This window comes from Panthera onca, chromosome E1, assembly GCF_046562875.1.
Source record: "Panthera onca isolate mPanOnc1 chromosome E1, mPanOnc1 haplotype 2, whole genome shotgun sequence".
NCBI lineage: Eukaryota > Metazoa > Chordata > Mammalia > Carnivora > Felidae > Panthera > Panthera onca.
The window spans coordinates 52556164-52576774 of record NC_138352.1 but is presented as its reverse complement, the minus strand read 5'-3'; the positions used below and the strand labels follow the sequence as shown (position 1 = coordinate 52576774).

Below are 20611 nucleotides of genomic sequence, written 5' to 3'. Positions count from 1 at the left end.
CTTGGGTAAGCTCCTGTCTCAGATTCAGATGACACAAGTGAAGCCGCTCAGTTAAGCAGCTTTGTGTCCCACAGTACTTGTGTCGTTGCGTGATTTTCTTCGATTGGAAAAAATTGCCCATCTGTAGAGGGGAATCTTCGTAGACCGCAGGGCTCGTGCAAGTGCTTTTAAATTCCTTTAACAAATTCCATCTCAAGTCATGGCCACTTTTAATTTGATTTGGTTGACTCCTGTATAAGAAGGGAAGATGAATAATTTTCACTTCTTACGGAGGACACAGTAGGAAGAAACGGATTCTGCGGGAAAGAATTTTGTAAATCCGGAGATATTTTTATACCTCTTTCGCACCTTAGCATATCATTAAACTTGGGGTGATTCCTTCCTGACTGACCAGCATTTTGGAATCTGTATGTACAAAGACATTTTCGTTGAACGCGTATAATAATTTTTCCTGTTGTTCTCCCTCCCCCAGGACCTGATTGATGAGTGGATAGCCAAGGAGGCCAAAAGATCCAACTCCAATAAAACCATGGATCCGAGCTGTTTAAAATGGACCCCTCCCAAGGGCACTTAAAGTGACCTGTTACTCTGAGCCAGCGAACCCCAGCAGTAGGAATCCGTACCCTAGGGATCTGTCTGTCATTTCTGTTGCTCTTGTGATTGGCAAGTACAGTATCCTCTGGGAAGGCCATGCCCCTCAGGACTGTCCTGGCTCCGAGCCTCACGTACTCTGCAGACGCTGGTTCTGAGGAACTGTTGTTTCGGCCTCAGTGAGGTTGCCTGGATGGGATCTCGAGTAGACTTGAGCACAGATCCCTCGTAGCACTGACCCAAGGTGTTCTGTTTGGTACTGTACCTGTCCAGTCACTGGTTCCCCTCGTGCCCTCTAGCCCCTTCAGGTTGTGTTGTGTCTCCCGAACTTTGTAATAGTGCATCTTGCTGCCCCGGTCACCAGACTTCCAAATAACGGTTGTCGCCACCAGGACCTTTCTAGTTCCTCCTTAACGTGTATTTTTTTTTTTTTTTTTTTTTTTTTGGAAGAGCAGGAAAGAGGGAACGCTTGTGAGTGTGTGCCCACTCGGAGGGGTCCATTCCCTTTGGATTTTTATCTCCCTTGCAGTTTTTTCACCCCCACCATTTCTATTGAAAGGTCTGGTTTTGATCAGCGTCCAGCTGACCGGAGACCTGTAGTTTTTAACTTGGTAACAGTATGTAATTTATCCGAATGAAATGGAGAAGGATGGTCGAGAGGTGGTGATTCTGTCCCTGGCGTTCACCTGCAGTGAACTTGCAGTGTCTCGGGGGAAGCCAATGAGTGCTCCTTGCCTCCCCGGGAAGTGCCCAGTCCTGAATGTATTCTCCTCCCCTAACTCCCCGCCCCGTTTTATGTACGTCTGCAGGTGCCAAAATAATGTCCAGGTCGCACGCTCCCTGGGTCGTTAGGCTGCACGGACCTTTCCCCAGGACCCGCCAGTCCGATCTGGCACACACCCTTACTTCTGTCCCAGTCGCGGTGATTTTTTTTTTTTTTTTTTGCCCGGACATCCCTGGAGAAGTAGGAAGTGACCGCGAGGGACTTCCGGATCTCCTCTCAGCCCATGACTCAGCAGGGCAGAGTGGCCACCCCCCGCCAACGTTGGCTCCTCTTCGACAGTGCCTCACCCTCCCCTCTTGAACTGAAGCACTCCTGCCCTTCCAAGAACTCCTCCTCCATTTCCTTTTTTGGGATCTGCCACCGTCCCTACCCAACCTCCCCCCCCCCCCCGCCCCGCCCATTCTCTGGTCTCCTATTTTTGGTTTCAAGCAAAGGAAGAGATGCTCCCTCTAATTTCTGTCCGGCCCATTATAACCTGCTATCTTGGGGCAGCTTTTGATGTAGGACCCGCCACCCTTCCCAACTTGGTCGCCTCCAACACCGCTGTCTTCGTGTGGAGCCCTCCCCACAATCCCGACTCTGGTCATTTGTGCCTTTCTCCTGTCATCTCTGTACACTACTTATACTCACTGTGGGTTGGGGGGAGCTAATTTTAAGCATGTTCAGTGGCAGCTCCCTGCCAGTTTCAGTGTCACTGTTAAAAGTTTATCCAAAAGCAACTTCACTGGGGGTTTTCTTAAGGGGTAAAGGCCTTTTATCGAAGCTAACCCTTCCCCACATGTGGTAGAATGTGCTGTTCTATATCTACTCCTCAATAAAGCATGTTCTCTGCTCAAGCCCGTTTTGCGCAGGAGCCTTTCTTTGTCTGGACGGGGTGCCGAGGACCCGGCGCTCCTAGTGCACGCGCTTGGGGTTTATCTTCCCCGGCAGTAAGCTGACTGTTGAGGGATGTGGTTTGTGGCTGTGGAATTTTTTTTGTTGTCTTCTCTGATGCAGGCTATCTATAGAGGGAGTGATTGCTCCGAACTCTTCTCGGTGGGATGGCTTCTCTCTGCCTCACTCAGTTGCCGCTAATAGGTATGCATAGCAGTGATGGGTCGGTATTCCTTTTTTTTTTTTTTTTTTTTTTTTTTTAAAGTAAGCTGTATGCCCAACGTGGGGCTCGAACTCCTAAATCCGAGATCGAGAGTCACCTGTGCTACAAACTGAGCCAGCCTGGTGCCTCATTATTATTAGTGCATTTTCCTGTGATTCCAAGTGCAAAGGAACCAGCAGGAAGTTGGATAGCCGGGGTACAGTGGCTACTTGGAGTGGAGTGGGGACAGGTTTCCCTCTCTTCACTAAGCTCCTTTGTTAATAGCATTATCTCCTCCCAGTCGCTGACGCCCAAGTTGAGAGGCTTTCTGAAAGGAGCTCATTTGCCCTGGAACGTTTACCCAGTGCAGGAAAAGGAAGGCTGGCACAGTTGAGTGGCCGACTCTTGATTTTGGCTCACATCATAGTCTTGCGGTTTCCAGAACAAGCCCCTGGTCGGGCTCCACGCTCACAGCACGGAGCCTACTTGGGACTCTCTCCCTCTCGGTCCCTCCCCCTCTTGCTTACTCTCTTTCAAAATATATAAATTCTTAAAAAAGAAACAAAGACCCTTCTTAAACTCTTAGAATGATGTATACCCAAATCTCCCTATTCTAGATATTTGTATCAAAGGGAAATTCTGCTCACTCGCATTTCTTTTCTTTTTTTCTTTTTTTTAATGTTTTTACTTATTTTTGAGACAGACTGAGCATGAGCAGGGGAGGGGCAGAGAGAGAGAGGGAGACATAGAATCTGAAGCAGGCTCCAGGCTCAGAGCTGTCATCACGGAGCCCGACGTGGGGGCTCGAACCCACTGACTGAGATCACGACCTGAGCTGAAGTCGGACGCTTCACCGACTGAGCCACCCAGGCGCCCCTGCTCGCTCACATTTCTAAAACATTGGAATGCGTCATGTGAGCCATGAGCCTGGAATGTTGAGGTCAGGGCACTAGAAGTTTTCTCGCGCACAGTCCGGATCCCAAGACTCAGCTGATTGCCACCCAACGTGCCTTACGGAAAAGTAAAAGATTTCTCTGGTTTAAATCCCCTACAGGTATGGGAACAGAGTGTTCGCTTCCTGGGCGATTTTGTGTAAGACTGACCCCTCTGACTCTTTTTACCTGCACAAAAGCAACTCGGCTGCTTACGCTCTTTTCTAGCAGAACAAGTCTGGAATTATTCCTGGATCCAGCTCCTGAAACCCTCTAAGTGGAAGCGCCTACTCTATTTCCGGAGGAGAAGGGACCCCTGGCGTGTGCTGGCTACTTCCTGTATATGCTTGGCACTGCTATGAGCCTTCCCACTGCCTCTGACCCTCACGTCGGCCCCACGCAGGAGTAATTCACACTGGTTCTGCAGGACGCCTGGAGCCTAAGGTGACAAACAATGAAGGCAGAACATTCATTTTGTAGTCTGTCCAGCGTGAGAACCTAACACCCTACCCTCTATCTTTCTCCACGTTTTTGAAGAATTGTTTTTTCAACGTTTATTTATTTTTGAGACAGAGAGAGACAGAACATGAACGGGGGAGGGTCAGAGAGAGGGAGACACAGAATCTGAAACAGGCTCCAGGCTCCGAGCTGTCAGCACAGAGCCCGACGCGGGGCTTGAACTCACAGACTGCGAGATCATGACCTGAGCTGAAGTCGGCCGCTTAACCGACTGAGCCACCCAGGCGCCCCTTCTCCACGTTTTTGGTTCCATGATAATCAGTCATCCCCCCCACCCCTCCCCTTTAAAAAAAAAAAAAAAAAAATTAATGTTTATTTTGGAGAGAGCGTGAACAGGATGAGGAGCAGAGAGAGAGGGAGACACAGAATCCGAAGCAGGCTCCAGGCTCCGAGCTGTCCGCACGGAGCCCGACGCGGGGCTCGAACTCACCAACCGCAAGATCATGCCCTGAGCCAAAATCAGACGCTCCACTGACTGAGCCATCCATCCATGCACCCCAGTCATCCTCCCCCTTTGGGATTTCCTTGCTTCAGCCACAGGCACCCATACTTCCAGTGGTTTCCGTTGCAAGAAAAATAAACGTGGAAGCTTTCAGATGAAGGAAAGGACTTCAGTTGACCCTATAAGCAGCAGCTGGGGGCCAGAGACCTGAACCAGGAAGCAGAAGCCTTGCCCTGTTCTGGTGCTGCTGATTTTAGGATTGAGCTATTCAGTAAGCATCATCCCTTTCTGAGGTTTCCTTCCCTCCTCATACCTCGCTCTTCTTCATGGGAAAATTGGAGGCTCAGAGTTCTTGCTGCTGGATTATAGAAACCAAGTCCTGATTCCCTCTGATTCCAGACCCGTTAACGATGCCGTCATGAGCCCCGTGATCCCTCTGCCTGTTATTCCCGTTTCTCCCAAGGAAGTAGAGGGAGTCAAGTGATTTTTTTTTTTTTTTTTAAACAATATGGTTTACCCTGTATAGGCCGAGATGACGCTTGTGATTGTTAGCTATGTTTTTGTCCCTGTAGTTCTGGGCAGATGGCCTGCCTAGGGTTGGGAATGGTCTTGCATGGAGTTGATGCGAAAAGTAGTTGGTTCGAATGGAGGTTGGGGCTACGTATGAAAGGCCAGTAGGAAAACAGACCACAGCTTACGGTACACATTTCTGGAATATGGAATGGGATGGAAAGCGTCGACTTACGGTGTATTAGTAACTTCACCTTCCTGCCTTTTCATCCAAAGAGCCACTGATAGGCCAAATGGCATCCAGGAAGTGCAGGTTGTGTGACCGGTGCCGGGGTCACGCGTCGTAGCTCTCTGCAGAGACTATCATTTTTTTTCTTCTGACCTTTTGAGAAAAACTAGCCTTGGATCTTCTGGAATGCACGCGATGCTGATACGCACCCATTTGTCTACAGTTCAGGAGACCCCGCCTTCGAAGTCCATTCCTGCATTGAGGTTCAGAAATAAGAAACTTGGTTTGTGAAAGCTTCTGTGAGCAAGTGTGAACCCCGCCTTCACACCACCCCCCCCAGAGCCCTCAACTGGTTTGTGTGTGCAGGCTCAAATGACCGGTCCCACAGAGTAAGGTAAAGTGACCGCTGACGGAGCGGGCCTGGCTCGCTGTGGCTCTCCACTTCCTCCCGTGGCCTCCCAAGCGTGCATATACACAAAACGCGGCACGGGGTTCTGCGTGTTAGGATAAAGTGAAAACTTGGTTAACTATGTGGGGTGTGCTAGGAGTTGTAGACACGATCTTCTTTTTTTTTTTTTTTTTTTTTTTAACGTTTATTTATTTTTGAGACAGAGACAGAGCATGAACGGGGGAGGGGCAGAGAGAGAGGGAGACACAGAATCTGAAACAGGCTCCAGGCTCTGAGCGGTCAGCACAGAGCCCGACTCGGGGCTCGAACTCACAGACCGCGACATCATGACCTGAGCTGAAGTCGGCCCCTTAACCGACTGAGCCACCCAGGCGCCCCGTAGACACGATCTTTGGTCTTCCGCTGGGTCATGGAATTCTAAGCACTAGACGCGCCGGATTTGCCCCGGCACTTTCTGCTCCAAACTTGTATGACTGCCTCTCCCAGACTGTCTCCTGCCGAGGGGGGCAGTGTAATTGCCCACTTCCTTTGTGGTGTCTTCCAACCAAATGCCAGTGTCACCGAGGAGGAAACAAAGGACCGCCCGGTGGTGACAAATGCCCCTGGTGCTGAAATACCAGTTTGTCTCCTCGGCCTTGTGCAAGACCTTAGAGATGCCGGTCATGTGGCCGCCATTTGCGAGTTTGGGGGCTTGTTTATTTGTGCCAAGAGTGGAGAAAAATAACCTGTGCTGTTGCACAACACGGGCTCCGTTGCTCGCCCCAGACGATCTCTGTGAGATATAAACACCTTTGTCCTTGACCCGTCATGTTCATTCCAAGCAGCCTTCCCTTCTTCACTGGGGGTTCGTTTCTGGGAACAGCTCACCTTCTATTTATTCCAGAGTTATTAGAAACCTATACTCTTGTCTCTCTCTCTCTCTCTCTCTCTCTCTCTCTGTGTGTCTCTCTCTCTCTCTCTCTCTCTCTCACACACACACACACACACACACACACACACACACACACACACAGGTGTGGTAGATCATCTCCAGAGCTGGCCACCAGCAGTCTCTGCCATTTCTGGCTATGTGTTCTGTTCCTCCCAGCAAGAGCCATCCTTTTCCTTCTGGAGAGTGGGCTGGACTCTTCACTTGTTTTGACCCCTTGAATGAGGCAGAAGTGATAGGCTGGCGGCTTCCGCTTTTGCTGTGGGAAACCAGCTGAGATGTTTCCACACCCGAAGCTTGAGCGAAAGTGAAGAGTGAGGGCCGTGCGAAGAGAGACCGGGCGTGGGAGGAGGTGCAGAAGTGGAATACAGAGATCCCAGGCCTCCCTCCTGAATGCGGCCTCGGCAGTGACCCCTGCTGGCATCGCTTGAAACTAAAACGCAAGGGTGAAATACCGTTCGAAGCCCTTCCTTGCAGATGATTTTGACACACAGCGTTGGGCAAGGGCAGAAGAGAACTTTCGAAATGCGAGGACAGGAATTGAGTTTGGCCTGTAGGTTGCCTCAGCTGGTTGCCTGTGACTGGAAACCAGATGTGCCTGGCAAAGGGCCACCCCCTGTGTAACTCTAGGGGCACTATTCCTAGGCCATACTACGGCAGCCTGGGAGCCACTTCGAGCCCGGTGTGGCCATTCAGCTTGTTTCAGCTGTCAAGTTGCTTCTGAGGTCCCTGCCTGGCCTTGGAATCTCTGCTACCTCCTTATGGAAGCGGGTCAGGAAGAGTGGAGAATATCCTGCTGTCCAGATGTGGCTCGTCGCCTCCCTGCTCATCCACCGGGCTTCCCAATGCTTGTTGGATTAAGGTCACATTCATCCTGGCTTTCAAGTCTTTCCATAAGCTGGCTCAGCTCACATGGCCTTGGTGGTTCCCCTACACACAGCCTCAGAGTGCAGCTGGCTTAGTCTCTACCCCCTCTCCTCTTTTTTCTGGATAATCCTCCCCTAAGTGTGTTCCACTGAACCCTATAGTATGGGCAAAAAGGATACTGTAGCCACACAAGCTAGGGAATCAACTCAGTTAAAAAGTAGCGGTATGTTTCTTGACTTCAGAGCTTCCCAAAACCTCCCTCTTGGGCTTTTCCTAGAGGAAAACACAGTAACATTTCCTAAAAGGATCCAATCTGGAAGGAGACTCCTGCAAGACTGGTATGCTGGGGGGGGGGGGGGGGGGAGTGGGTAGACATTTGGAAGTTTCTTCCCCACCAATTGAAATGGCCCAGCTAAAAAGGAGTTCCTTGTGAAGCCTTAATTCTGCCTGGGACTTGTCTGTACGGTTATAGGCGTAGACCAAGCGAGTGGAGGGGTTTGGGTGTTTGGAGCGAAGGCACCTTGGCTCAAATCCTGGGTCTGCCATTTCCCGTGTAACTTCAAGCGTGTGGCTTATTGTCACCTGCAGAGTGAGGATAGTAACTATGAAGGGAAATTGTCTTGCAGAATGCCTGGCTTATACACAGATGTTCATTTGTCCAAAAAAAAAAAAAAAAAGGCCTTGCAGTCTCCTGGAGGAGGCAGATATGAATACATATGATTTCTAATTGTGATCAGTGCTGCGAAGGGAAAAGGACCAGGGGTGGGAGCAGCAGTGGAGGCCGCTGGTTGAGCTTGGTTATCAAGGAATCCCTGAGAAGACCCTTTATCTTGAACAATGAGTTGGCCAGGGGTGGGGGAGTGGAGGGATGGGGGCAGCTCTCCCAAAGCAGAGAGAGCCTGGGTATGGAGCCGGGTGTAGGTGAGCCCTGGTGTGTGTGAGGGCCTGAGAGAAAGCCCGGCTGTGGGGGAAAGAACAGAGCACAGGGACTTGGAGGCCTTGACTGTCAGGTTTATCCCTGGAAGCTGAACTGCGGCCAGCAGGGGCTGGCGGGATCCGATTTCCCATTTTAAAAGGTCATGCTCTGGGTGGCGCATAGATGGGGGTGGGTCTGGCAGTCAGGTGGGAAAGCAAGGAAGTAGGGGGGGTGTCGCCCTCCCGGCAAGGGAAGACCGCGGTTTGCACAAAGGGTGGTCGTGGAGGGGGCAGGAATTTGAGATGGATTTTGGAGAAGCCAAGAACTGGGGGACGTATTCGATGTGAGGCATGAGGAGTAGAGAGAGGGTGGCTCCCAGGTTTCTACCGGGCACGCAGAGGTGCCATTTGTGGAGATGCCCACCACGGTGGGTGGGGGGGCGGGAGGGGGGAGGAGTGCCTTTGGGGCGGTCGGTGAAGAGTTCAGCGTTAGCACCTGCTGAGGTTGAGAACCACACGGTATGTGTGTGATAAGCTGTGGCTGCGATTATTTATCTCAGGTACCTGTATTAAGTTTGGCTCCCTCATGGCTCTCTAGAGACAGAGACTCCCCGAGGACAGGAAGTGTGAGCCCTTCTGTCAAAACACTCTCCAAGGACCTCTTAGGCGCCAAGCCCTACTTTGGCTCTGGGATAAAGACGCATGGGATGTGGTCCGCGTGCTTGAGAAACCCTGCTGACGGGACGTGTGAGCTAGAAGATCCTATATTGAGTGATGTCATGGAAGTATGTGCAAGGTGCTTTGGAAACTCAGAGGCGGGAGTGAATGAGTAGTTCCCAGCTCGGGAAAGCTTTTCAGAGACATTGACCTCTGAGTAAGAATTCCCCAGCATGGTAGGTGCGGGAACCAGAAGTTGAGGGAACGTGGTGGGGGGTGAGATCAGGATCAATGGAGAGCAGGGAGTGGCCTTTGCACATCTCAATCCCCCCTGTAAGGCTCGTTAGATCTTCAAGGACAAATCTGTGTCCCCCTTCTTCCGTCTGAGTTCCTGGCCCAGTGCCAGCACGGAGAGGCAGCTCACTAAATATTTGGTGACTCCAGCTTCTCTTAAATGTCCCAAATTTCAGTCCTCTTTGCCACTCCTTCAAGTTGGGCTATGACAGTGACCCGCCTCTTGGGACCACGGCACTGGGTGGGGGGACGGGGGATAGGAGTTCAGGAGTGGATGGAGTAAGGGATGCATTAACTGGGGAATTCTGCAGGGGTGTCTGGAGAGGGCTTGCACTGCCCCCACTCCCATCTGGCTCACTGGCCGTGCGTGAGGTGGGAGAAGGAAGAACGGGGAGACCTGAGGTTGATTCAGGGCTCATGATGAACAGGATGGAGGCTATTTTATTACAGGTCGAATAGAGGGATCTATCTTAACTGGTTGTGCTGACCCCATCTGGCTGCCCCTTACTGGTCTCTGCTTTCACTGAAACCTTCCCCGGCACCCAGATGAAGGGCCTGCCCTCTCCTCCAGTGCCATCTTCCCCTCCCTTTAAAAACAGCCTGGGGGCGCCTGGGTGGCTCAGTCAGTTAAGCGTCTGACTTCGGCTCAGGTCATGATCTCACGGGTCGTGAGTTCAAGCAAGCCCCACGTCGGGCTCTGTGCTGACAGTTCAGAGCCTGGAGCCTGTTTCGGATTCTGTGTCTCCCTCTCTCTCTCTCTGACCCCCCCCCCCCCCGCCACCGTTCATGCCCTGTCTCTCTCTGTCTCAAAAATAAATATTAAAAAAATTTTTTTAAGTAAAAAATAAAAACAGCCTGGCCACCCCACTCCCAAAAGATCAGATGTACCCCTCCCAAAAAACCTCTAGCCCGTTTCCTCCTTTGTGGAGAGAGGGACACAGAAGCTAAATGTTATGTACCCTAGGGAATTAATGAATTGTCTTCTGCTGAGCCCACACAACTCCTTACTCGTTCCTTTACGTAGCCCCTCCACGCTTACTCCCTAGCTTTGCCCTCCGTGGTTTCATTCTGGTTGGCAGGCCTATTTCTAAGCATCCCAGAGTCCTCTGTGCCCTGCCTGCCTATTAACCCCTGGGGCTGCGACAGTGGTCTCCCCATCAGACTGGGGGCTCCCTAAGGGTAGGAAGTGTTTCGTTGCTCCGGAGTTCTCCCCAGTGCTCAGCATGAACTAGCTGCCTGTGTCCCAAAAGCAAAGCAGTTACTTGAAGAGCCCCTTTTTATACATGAGAATTGATGAAGGAGGACCTGGGATCCAATTCCTCTCCAGGTCAGTGGACCCATGGATTCGGGTCGTTGAGATGATGACCTGTGAGTAGGGAAAAGGGTGTCTGCTTTCAGGCTGGGGCTGTCCTGCTTACCTGTGTCCCAAAGGTGGGGACCAGGGCTGTTTAGAATTTCCCTTTGCGGTTCTGGAAAAGACCTCGCCTGCTGCCCTGCCGGGCCCCTGGGCATTCCTGCCGTCTACCCTGTGCCAGAGAAGAAACTGCTCACTGTTTGTCCGTTTATTGAGCCCCTACTGTGTTCCAGGCACAGGAGACGTGGAAGCAGGTAGCACTCGGCCCTTGCTTAGTCGCCAGATGGGGGCTGAGTGCCGAGGGAGGGCAGGGTCAGTCAGCCCCAACTCGCGACTGAGACAACAGTGCCTTTATGCGTCACCATTGCCTAACACTGAAGAGTCCTGGAAGGAACCGCAGTGAGTTCAGTGAGCCGGCTGGGACATGGCTGCGTCGGGGCGCGGGAGACGCACGGAGAAGCGCGTTGGCCTGGCCGCTGTAGCTGGAACGTCCAGGTAAGGAGACGGGGTTTCGGCCCCTGGGAAGTGTGCGGTGGGCGCTCTCACTCTGACCCGTGGTCCTTGTCCTCTCTGCCTGGGAAGGGTTCTGTGCATGACGGCGGCGGTTAGAAGAACCTCGTCTGTCCCACCCCACCCCCGACCCCTGGAGGGCTTCCCCAGTCACTCCCCTCTGGGCCCTCCACTTCCCTACCCCCAGGCTGTACATATGTTGGACAAATGACAAGTTCATCTGTCGGGTATCGTATCTTCCCGGATTCAATTGTAAGCGCCTCCAGAACACGGATGGGCCAGCCCTCACCTCAGCTATTCTGTCTAAAAGAAGGGCAGTGCTGATCCAGTATTTGAAAGGCCAGAGGCCCTCCTGGAGATGTATAAGGTGCAGCGGACTAGGCAGCAGGAGACCCAGCGTTCGTCCCTGCTGTCCTCAGCTCACTGTGTGACTTTGGGCAAGTTGCTTCCCATCCCTGCAAAATGACGATCCCTGCCCCACACTCTGCATGGAGGGACACTGATCCCGTGTTGGTACTGAGGTGACTTCCATGGCCCTTCAGATGGAATCGCTCAGACATTTAGAAAAGAGTCTTGGGGTGGGGGTGGGGGTGGGGGACACAGAGGACTTGCCATCTGGATGGAGAGGGTCCAGCTTCAGGACTACAGCTGTCTCGGGCCTGGATCACCAAAGGGACCGCCTCCCTGCACCTCAGCTGCGTTCTTCTATGGGACATCTGCCTAATGGCTGGTGGGGACCCTGCTCTGTTTGTCCAGCTGCTGGGCAGCTCCCACCGTGGAGACGCAGTGAGGCGTCTGGTCGCTTTCTCCCGATGCCCTTGCAATCCGCTGGAGGCTCTCACCTACCTTCTCTAGAGGGTCCTGCCCTGCCCAGGAGGCCCCACGCTCTTTGTGCCTGCTGGTGGGTGCCCTGGGGGTGGAGCTAGAAGAGACAGAAAAGAAGGAGAGCAGCACAGTAAGGCTGTCCTGGGACCCAAGAAGGGCAGGGCAGGGCAGGGCCAGCCCTGGGGCCTTGTAAATGTAGTCATTGCTCAAGCATCCTGGGAGTTGAGGAAGAACCGTGGATTGGTTCATTTTGCTCACTGATTTCATTCATTGATTTCCGCCTCTTTCTCCTTCACCGTCCCTCCCTTTGCCGTTCTTTCCACAGACACCTAGGGGGCCCCTCTCACTGATGGAAACTCGCGTTGTGGGTACAGAGGAGACAGCAGACCTGCTCCTGCCCGAGGTGGGAGGGGCGCCACTCTGGGGACACCAGTCACGTGACCCAGCAAGGCAGGGCAGGGCAATGTGCCAAGGACAGCACGGCGCCCAGGGTAGGGCAGGCAGTGGGGGAAGGAGAGGTGGGGCTTGGAGTCAAGCCCGTGAGAGCAGCCCGGAGGATGTGGTGAGTCGTCAGAGCATTGGACTTGATCCTCCTGAGTCCCGAGGGCGTGGTGGGTCAAGGTTGGTCGGTTTTCTTTTGATTTTTTTTCCCCCCTCTTTTCACCAGGGATTGGGGGCAGGGTACCGGCCGCTCAGATTTGCGCTTTTCAGATCCTTCTAGGCTCAGTGTGGGCAATGGATTGGTTAGTTTTTCCAATTCCAGGTTTAGACCCAAAGTGATTTTGAAACCTTTGGGCAGAACTGGCTGTATCCTGTCTCTTCCTTATCCCTGCAACTACTCCCCACCCCCCGCCGCCCCCGACCCCACACGCACAGACCACCTCTCTAAGGACACAGCCAGGAAGCCTAGTGTGTGGCCAAACCAGGCTGGCCCCACCCTCTCCGATGCCAGCCTGGCATGCCCCTGGCCAGAACATGTCCCCCACCTCCGGCTTGTTAGTGGCTGGGACAACTCCGCCCTCCCCGGGGAGCAGGCTGAGAGGAAAACCTAGACAACACTTACCTGTTCTTCTCTCTGGCTGGATAGGAGGTATTCCTGGGGGGAAGAGGAAGAAGGAGTGAGAGCCACACTGCTTCCCTGGGGGCTTGGTGAGGCAGGAAGGGTTGGTGGCTCTTTGGGGCTCAGTGCCTTTTTTTTTTTTTTTTTAATGTGCCTATTTTTTTTTTTATTACAAAAGCAGCCTTTGAATACATGCCCACTATGAAAAGAGTCAAGTAATGAGAGGTTTGTGGAGTCAAAATTAAAGTCCCTTTCACCCTCTTCCCCTCACCTCCACTTCCCAGCCTCGATGTAACCACTGTTGACAGTTTGATGTCTATCCTTCTAGAAATTTCCGTATCTGTTTGCATATATATGTAAGTATGTAGTTGTTAAAAACAAAACAAAACAAAACAAAACAAAACGGGTGCCTGGGTGGCTCAGTCGGTTGAGCATCTGACTTTCGATGCCCTCACCCTTAGGGGGTGGCTGCACCCCCACATGCCAGAGGCAGCCCCTGTTTTCACACCTGTAGCCTGGCCTAATGATCTCTCCACAAAGCGTCGCTGTTTGACGATCATTCATACGGACACCCTATGGCACGGGTGACCCCTACCGGCCTGGTGCCTGGGCTTGGTTTCACAGAACCCGCTCAGAACCACCCCTGTCTGGACAGCGCCCATCTTTGTCACTCACCTTCCACCCGCTTCCCCATCAGCCCAAAGAACTGGCTCGTTTTGCCCCTTTTCACCTCCTGAAGCGTGAGCTGAATGTGGGGGACGACACCGTCCTGGGGAAGCAAAGAGTTCATCGTTAGAGGCCGGAGACCAGACCGGGAGGGCAGCCTGAACAACAGCAACGTCATGACCCTTGCTCCGTGCGGGCACGCAGCTCTGGCGCATTCTTTACCCAATACTGTGCCTACTAGATGCAATAGATAGCTAATGTTCTGCCTGTTACGTTCCTCACACGGTTCCCGGTGCTTCTGCATATGAACTCATTTCATCCCCGCTGAAGCCACACCAACTAAGAACCGGTATGGTTACCAGGCTACAGACAAAGACACCGAGGCACAGAGAGATTGGTTTGTCCAGAGATGGAGCCAGAACTTGAATCTGGGTCACCTGGCTCAAAGGCCAAAATCTCGTTTACTCTTCACAAACACCATATGAAGTAGTGACTGTGGTTTATCCCCACTCTGCAGGTGGGGAAACTAAGACTTATGGGGGGGGGGTGTAAATGACTTGTCCAAGGTCACACAGGAAGTGGTGGAGGCAGGATTTGAACCCAAGGAGTCTGCCTCCAGGGCCTGGGTTCTGCTCTATCTTAGAAATGTCTCCAAGCATAGACAAGGGGCGGGGGGCAGCTGATGAACTCATGGTGGGCACCTGGTAGGCAAGGCGGGAGATCTCCCCCTGCACCCTCACTCCCACTGCTTCTCCCCTGACTTCCCCCCACGCGTGTCCTACCCAACAGCCTGGGTCTCCCATATGGAACATGGCATGAGGCCTGGGGTGGAGGCCACGACCCTTGGCAAAGGCATTTTCTTTCTTTCTTTCTTCTTCTTTCTTTCTTTCTTTCTTTCTTTCTTTCTTTCTTTCTTTCTTTTTCTTTCTTTCTTTCTTTCTTTCTTTCCTTCCTTCCTTCCTTTCTTTCTTTAGTTTTTTTTTTTTTTAATGTTTACTTATTTTTGAGAGAGAGAGAGAGACCATGAGCAGGGGAGGGGCAGAGAGAGAGGGAGACGCAGAATCTGAAGCAGGCTCCAGGCTCCGAGATGTCAGCACAGAGCCCGACGCGGGGCTCGAACTCACGAACCGTGACCTGAGCCGAAGTCAGACGCTCAACCGACTGAGCCACCCAGGTGCCCCCAAAGACCTTTTCATCCTTGAGCTGCTGGGGTGAAAGTTCTGGGCCGAGAGCTATGGGTTGAAGTTCTCATTTTTCCATCAGCCTTCGTGATGTGGGCCAATGTCATCTCACTTTCTGGCCTTAACCCCGAAGGGCTTGCTCAGCTCTGCCGAGAGGGAGAGATGCTTGCTAGTGGAGAGAGTGACAATGGGTGACAGTCGTTAGACCATCTTCACATCTCTGTGCGCCCAGTACCTGGCACAGAGCCTAGAACACAGCAGGTGTGGGATACAGAATGCCGAAGAGGGGCCCTTTCTCTGGCAGTCTGGGAAGAGGGAGGAGGATGGGGTCTCCTTTCCCAGGAAGGCTGAAGACAGGCAGCTAAAGCCCTCAAGTAACACAAGCCACCTAGCTGGAGTCGCCTGGCCTGGCCTGGAACCGGAAAAGCCTCCTTGGAGATCTGGACCCATTTCTGAAAAGCTCATGAAAACCACTTTGGGTAAAAGGCGGCCTTCAAAGGCAAGCTGGAGAGAATTGATGCTTATGAATTAAACAAGACTCACCTCTCTCCCACCCTCCTGGGTGGCTGGACACTGGTCCCCATTTACCCGGGACAGACTCCTCCCCCTGCCTGAAGCCCTCCTCATGCATTTAACCCAAATCCCCAGCTCCAGGGATAGCTGCACGTGGGGGATCCCTCAGAGCGGGGGAGGTGACAAGCCATGCTGACACTGCCTTGTTCCTTCCTTCCGTCACCTCCCTCGTGGAAATGGTTCCTCTACTCCCAGCCCTGCGTGTCAGGAAACAGAATACTCATGAGACCCAGCTGCAGGGGTTGGCGCCCGGGGCTGGGAAGCCCAGCAGACCGGGTGAGGTGCTGTTTCTCGCGTGGCTGCGTAGAGAGCTCCCCGTCACGTGGCTCGGTGTCCCCGGGCCTGGGCCAGGTCCCGTGATGTTTGGCACAGATGCTGCAAAGCATGTCACAGCTTGCAAAGAGTCTCGGGGATCATCTTCCCTCGCCTCCCGTTTTACAGGTGAGGACACTCACGGCCAGAGAGCAGCCGTGACCTTCCCAAGGCCGCACAGCATCAGTGGAGAAGCGGAGACTTGAACCCAGGACTGCCCACCCTGCTGTCTTCTCGACCACACTCGGGGACAAAGCAGGGGTTCCTGGAAATCCACCACGAGTGGCTGTTCCTTCGATGGCTCTCCCAGTGACCCCAGGGTCCTGACCATCCTGGGACTGGGAGAGCCAGGCTCAGGCTTGCCCTGTCTGCCCTCCTAAAACCCTTCACGGAACACTGGTCCTGTTTGCTCTGCTGACCTCACTCCCCTGTCTGGGAGCTGCCCAAGGTCAGGGTCTTTGTCTTCCCAATCAGATGGAGTCGGGGCACAGATGCTGTATGCCTGATTTTTGGGTTTCTCCCCAGTTTAGTAGAAGATCCTGGCAATCAAACTCTTATCAGGAAATAAGAGTTTCTATACAGATGAAACCGTGGTCCCGCCCCAAGTTGGCCCCCCCTTTGAAAGGAAATTCTGGGGGGGGGGGTGGCGCCTGGGTGGCTCAGTCGGTTGAGCGTCAGGCTTCAGCTCAGGTCATGATCTCGCAGTTTGTGAGTTCGAGCCCCGCGTCCGGCTCTGTGCGGACAACTCAGAGCCTACAGCCTGCTTCGGATTCTGTGTCTCCTTCTCTCTCCGCCCCTCCCTCACTTGTACTCTGTCTCTCTCTGTCTCTCAAAAGTAAATAAATGTAAAAAATAAAAGAAGGAAGGAAACTCTGGAAAATGTCCTCTGATGGACGGATACACCAAATCTGACCTTGTGCTGCTGAATCTGCATAACCTTGCACAGACTGTTTGACCTTTCTGTGCCTCGGTTTCCTTATCTGTGAGATGGGGATAGTAATGATATCATCTCCACAAGGCTGATAGGAGGATTAAACTGGTGAATATTTATGAAGCATTTAGGCCAGTGCCAGGAACATAGTGTATGTTAAGACACAAACACACACTCACACACCCACGCTCACCCCCCACACACGCACACACACCCACTGTTCCATGTACATGTGCCCCTTCGGAGGTGTGCCAGGCCAGGGGCCACGGCCCTGAACCTACCCACAGAGGGGAGTCAGACAACACGGCTAACAATGTACAACCTACTCTCCTGACACCGGCAGAAGGGGTCTTCTAACCCCTCCACCACGGACCAGCCCCTGCCTCACCCCAAAGGTACCTCCTCCAGGGTCACGGTTACCCAGGACCCTGCTTCAGCTGCTAGTGCCAGTTTCTCGTCAACTGCCCCGGTGCATGCAGGCAGCCCCATCAGGAGAAGCAGGGGGAGGCAGGGCAGCATGGTCAGTAGTGTTCGGTCCCGGGACCCTCTGGGAGCCCCTCTCGGCCTGTAGATGCTGCCCCCAGGTCTGGGTCCTCTCTCTGGCTCCTTTCGTGTGTGTGTGTGTGTGTGTGTGTGTGTGTGTGTGTGTGTGAAGCTCCACCTATGCTCGGTCCTTCCAGCTACCCTGCTTTTCCTTCGGCTTATCTGACCCCTGAGGCCACTTCCTGTGACTCCCACCCCTCCCTCCCCTGCTGGAAAGGCCAATGATACCAAAGGAGGGACCAGACCTCTTCCATTGGTGCCCCAGCACTTGATCCCCGGGCTCAGCGCTCTGATGCAACACCCGCCTCGCCTTTGGCTGCATTCCCTTGGTGGCAGGTGCACAATGGGGCACTGTGTGGGGCCTGGCTACAAGCCCGAGGGGGCCTTGTCACCCTGGAAATGGTGGGTGACAAGGGAAGGGGACTGTGTGGCTCCTCCCTGCCCGGTGCACTGTTCCCCTGTAAGAGAGGCCTCTCCCCAGATCCTACCGCTTGTCTTCCCATTGCTGAGCACCCCCCCTTCCTGCTGTTCCCTTCTGTTGAGTCCCAGGGTGTGTATAGAAACGCACTTCCCGCCCTGAGAGAAGGAACACGGTGCTTGAAGGAGTGGAACTTCTTGAGAGGGAGAATTGGAATTCGCCAGAAGAATGGCCTCCTGCTGAGGTGTCATCAGGGCTAAACTACTTCCCACTGCTGTCAGAGTGATTTTTCTTTTTTTTTTTTTTTTTTTTAATTTTTTTTCAACGTTTTTTATTTTATTTTATTTTATTTTTTCAACGTTTATTTATTTTTGGGACAGAGAGAGACAGAGCATGAACAGGGGAGGGACAGAGAGAGAGGGAGACACAGAATCGGAAACAGGCTCCAGGCTCTGAGCCATCAGCCCAGAGCCTGACGCGGGGCTCGAACTCACGGACCGCGAGATCGTGACCTGGCTGAAGTCGGACGCTTAACCGACTGCGCCACCCAGGCGCCCCATATTTATTTTTGGGACAGAGAGAGACAGAGCATGAACGGGGGAGGGGCAGAGAGAGAGAGGGAGACACAGAATCGGAAACAGGCTCCAGGCTCCGAGCCATCAGCCCAGAGCCTGACGCGGGGCTCAAACTCACGGACCGCGAGATCGTGACCTGGCTGAAGTCGGACGCTTAACCGACTGCGCCACCCAGGCGCCCAAGAGTGATTTTTCTAGACCCCTAACCTGACCTGTCCTCCCTGCTCACAGCCTTCCAGTGTCTCCCCCATGGCTCCTGGCATAATAATGTTGGAGCTCCCCCAGCATGGCATCCAAGGCCTTTCTCCATGTAGTTCCTCCCCGTCTCCCATCCATCCATCCACCTACCCACCCCAGCCCCCCAGCCCCCCAATCCCCCCATCTATCCACCCATCCATCAATCCATCCATCCATCCATCCATCCATCCATCCATCTTCTGTCCATCTGTCAGTGTAGGGCAAGGGCCCTGCGGTCAGAGACCTGAATTCCAATCCTACCTCCACCACTAAATAGTTATGTGACCTTGACCCATTACTTAACCCCTCTAAACCTTAGAATCCTCATCTGTAAGATGAGATTAACAACAGCACTTATTTCCAAAGTTGTTGGAGGATCAAATGAGATCATGAACGTGAAGCACTTAGCACGGGGCGTGACGATAAATCTTTCACACCTTGAGCTATTATTCCTGTCACTATTATCGATTGGGTGAGGCACTGGGCCACAGGGGATGAATGAGACCCCAACCCTGACTTCCAGAATCTCGCAGTCCAGAAGAGGAGACCTCTGGCTGGCAGGTAAGCTCTGTTCAGTTTGGTAGGTAGCCGCATAGAGACTGGAGCCAGAGAAGGGCATATCCCCTCCCCAGTCTGCCCAGAAGCCATTCCCTGGTCCCAGACACGCTGCATCACCTGCTCCCAGGACAGGCCGAAACTCCCTGCCCCGTGCTTCGACCTTGGTTGTTGCCTTGCCTGGGCCTCCTTTCCCACCTGACATAGTCCCACCCAGCCTTAAAGGTCCCGCTTCACCATCACCTCCACAGTAGAGTTTTTCTGCGTCTGTTCCTGACTCCGGCAAGAATTGATTGGCTCTTTTCCTCTGCTTTCCCAGTATCTCCTGTTTACATCTCTTGCAGCCCTGCGGGGGGGGGGGGGGGGGGGCAGGTGAGGGGGGGTACTGGGGAGTGCAGGGTGTGGCCTGCACGGAGTGGCAGCCGATGGAGAGAGTGGATGTGAAACCCAGCCTTCCCTCTGTTCACTGAGCTGCACAGTCTGGCTCGAGGCTTTGCACCCCTGGAGGAAGGCACTTTGCTCCCTTTCTCCCAGAGGGGACAGCCAGGCTGAGGATAGCCCTGCTGGTCTGCCATGTTATGCCACGAGCTCTCTGAGAGCGGGGCTGGGATATACATGTGCTTGGCACACAGTGGGTCCTTAAGAAAAGTGCAGTCAAGGGGCTCCTGGGTGGCTCAGTCAGTTAAGTGTATGACTTCGGCCCAGGTCATGATCTCGCGGTTCGTGGGTTCCAGCCCCACATGTGGGCACATGAGAAGCTCTATGCTGTCAGGGCAGAGCCTGCTTCAGATCTTTTGTTCCTCTCTCTCTGCCCCTCCCTGCCCCCCTCTCAAAAATAAACATAAAAATAAAAAAAGAAATGAAGAGAGAAAGAAAGGAAGGAAGGAAGAAAAGAAGGAAGAAAGAAAGAAAAAGGAAAAAAAGAAGGGAAGGAAGGAAAGAAAGAAAAGGAAAGAAAGAAGAAAGAAAGGAAAGGAAGGAAGGAAGAAACGAAAGAAAGAAGGTAAGAAAGGAAGGAAGGAAGGAAGAAAGAAAAGAAGGAAGAAAGAAAGAAAGGAAGGAAGGAAAGAAGGAAGGAAGGAAGGAAAGAAAGGAGAAAGACAGGAAGGAAAGAAGGAAGGAAGAAAAGAAAGGTAAGAAAGAAAGGAAGGAAGGGGAAAGAAAAAGAAGGAAAGAAAGGAAGGAAGGAAGAAAAGAAAGAAAGAAGGAAAGAAAGAAAGAAGAAAGAAGAAAAGGAAGGAAGGAAGAAAAAGAAAGGAAGGGAGGAAGAAAAGGAAGAAAGAAAGAAAAAAGAAAGAAGGGAAGGAAGGAAGGAAAGAAAAAGGAGAAAAAAGAAGGAAAGAAAGACAGGAAGGAAGAAAAGAAAGAAGGTAAGAAAGGAAGGAAGGAAGGGGAAAGAAAAAGAAAGAAGGAAAGAAAGGAAGGAAGGAAGAAAAGAAAGAAGGTAAGAAAGAAAGGAAGGAAGGAAGGAAAGAAAGAAGGAAAGAAAGAAAGAAAGAAAGAAAGAGAAAGAAAGAAAACAAAACAAAAAAGAAAAGAAAAGAAAGAAGTGTAGTCATTCTGAGTCCAGGCCAGGTTAGGCAGCCATGGATAACGGCAAGTGTGGGGGTTGGGGGAGGACACCCCGAGCCACCACCTCCGCCTCCCCTCCAGGAATCTCTGATGGATACTGATGGCTTGCGAATCCCTGCCTGTGCTAAAACAGACTCCCTAGCTCCG

The 20611-nt window shown here is 52.6% G+C and overlaps 2 protein-coding genes across 4 annotated transcripts in view; one reads left to right on the top strand and one right to left on the bottom strand.

The window, feature by feature from the left end:
• KAT7 (lysine acetyltransferase 7) overlaps nucleotides 1–2211 on the top strand; it is a 31754-nt gene extending 29543 nt beyond the window's left edge. For both annotated transcript variants that reach the window (XM_060646338.3, XM_060646337.3), the window contains one exon: nucleotides 473–2211. In XM_060646338.3, coding sequence (XP_060502321.1) covers nucleotides 473–574 — 102 coding nt within the window. In that variant the 3' untranslated portion in view covers nucleotides 575–2211. The remainder of the gene's footprint in view (nucleotides 1–472) is intronic.
• Nucleotides 2212–10699: 8488 nt separating this feature from the next.
• Nucleotides 10700–17182, bottom strand: TAC4 (tachykinin precursor 4). 2 transcript variants are annotated; one of them, XM_078437287.2, is made up of 5 exons: nucleotides 16964–17182; nucleotides 13577–13670; nucleotides 12905–12937; nucleotides 11863–11938; nucleotides 10700–11092 (listed from the first exon to the last, which is right to left on the bottom strand). In XM_078437287.2, exons 1-4 carry the CDS (start codon nucleotides 17081–17083, stop codon nucleotides 11868–11870), a joined length of 318 nt encoding a protein of 105 aa, XP_078293413.1. In that variant the 5' UTR covers nucleotides 17084–17182; the 3' UTR covers nucleotides 10700–11092; nucleotides 11863–11867. The 2 variants fall into 2 exon arrangements, with proteins under 2 accessions (XP_078293413.1, XP_078293414.1); XM_078437288.2 differs by lacking the exon at nucleotides 11863–11938.
• Nucleotides 17183–20611: the final 3429 nt, after the last annotated feature.

What these genes read in the sequence shown, in the direction of transcription:
- TAC4 (XM_078437287.2), bottom strand. Translation starts at nt 17,083, where the DNA reads ATGCTGCCCTGCCTCCCCCTGCTTCTCCTGATGGGGCTGCCTGCATGC. An exon ending in TAACCGTGACCCTGGAGGAG is followed by an intron (nt 13,671 to 16,963) that starts GTACCTTTGGGG and finishes TTGCTTCCCCAG; the next exon opens with GACGGTGTCGTCCCCCACAT. An exon ending in GATGGGGAAGCGGGTGGAAG is followed by an intron (nt 12,938 to 13,576) that starts GTGAGTGACAAA and finishes TCTTCCCCCCAG; the next exon opens with GAATACCTCCTATCCAGCCA.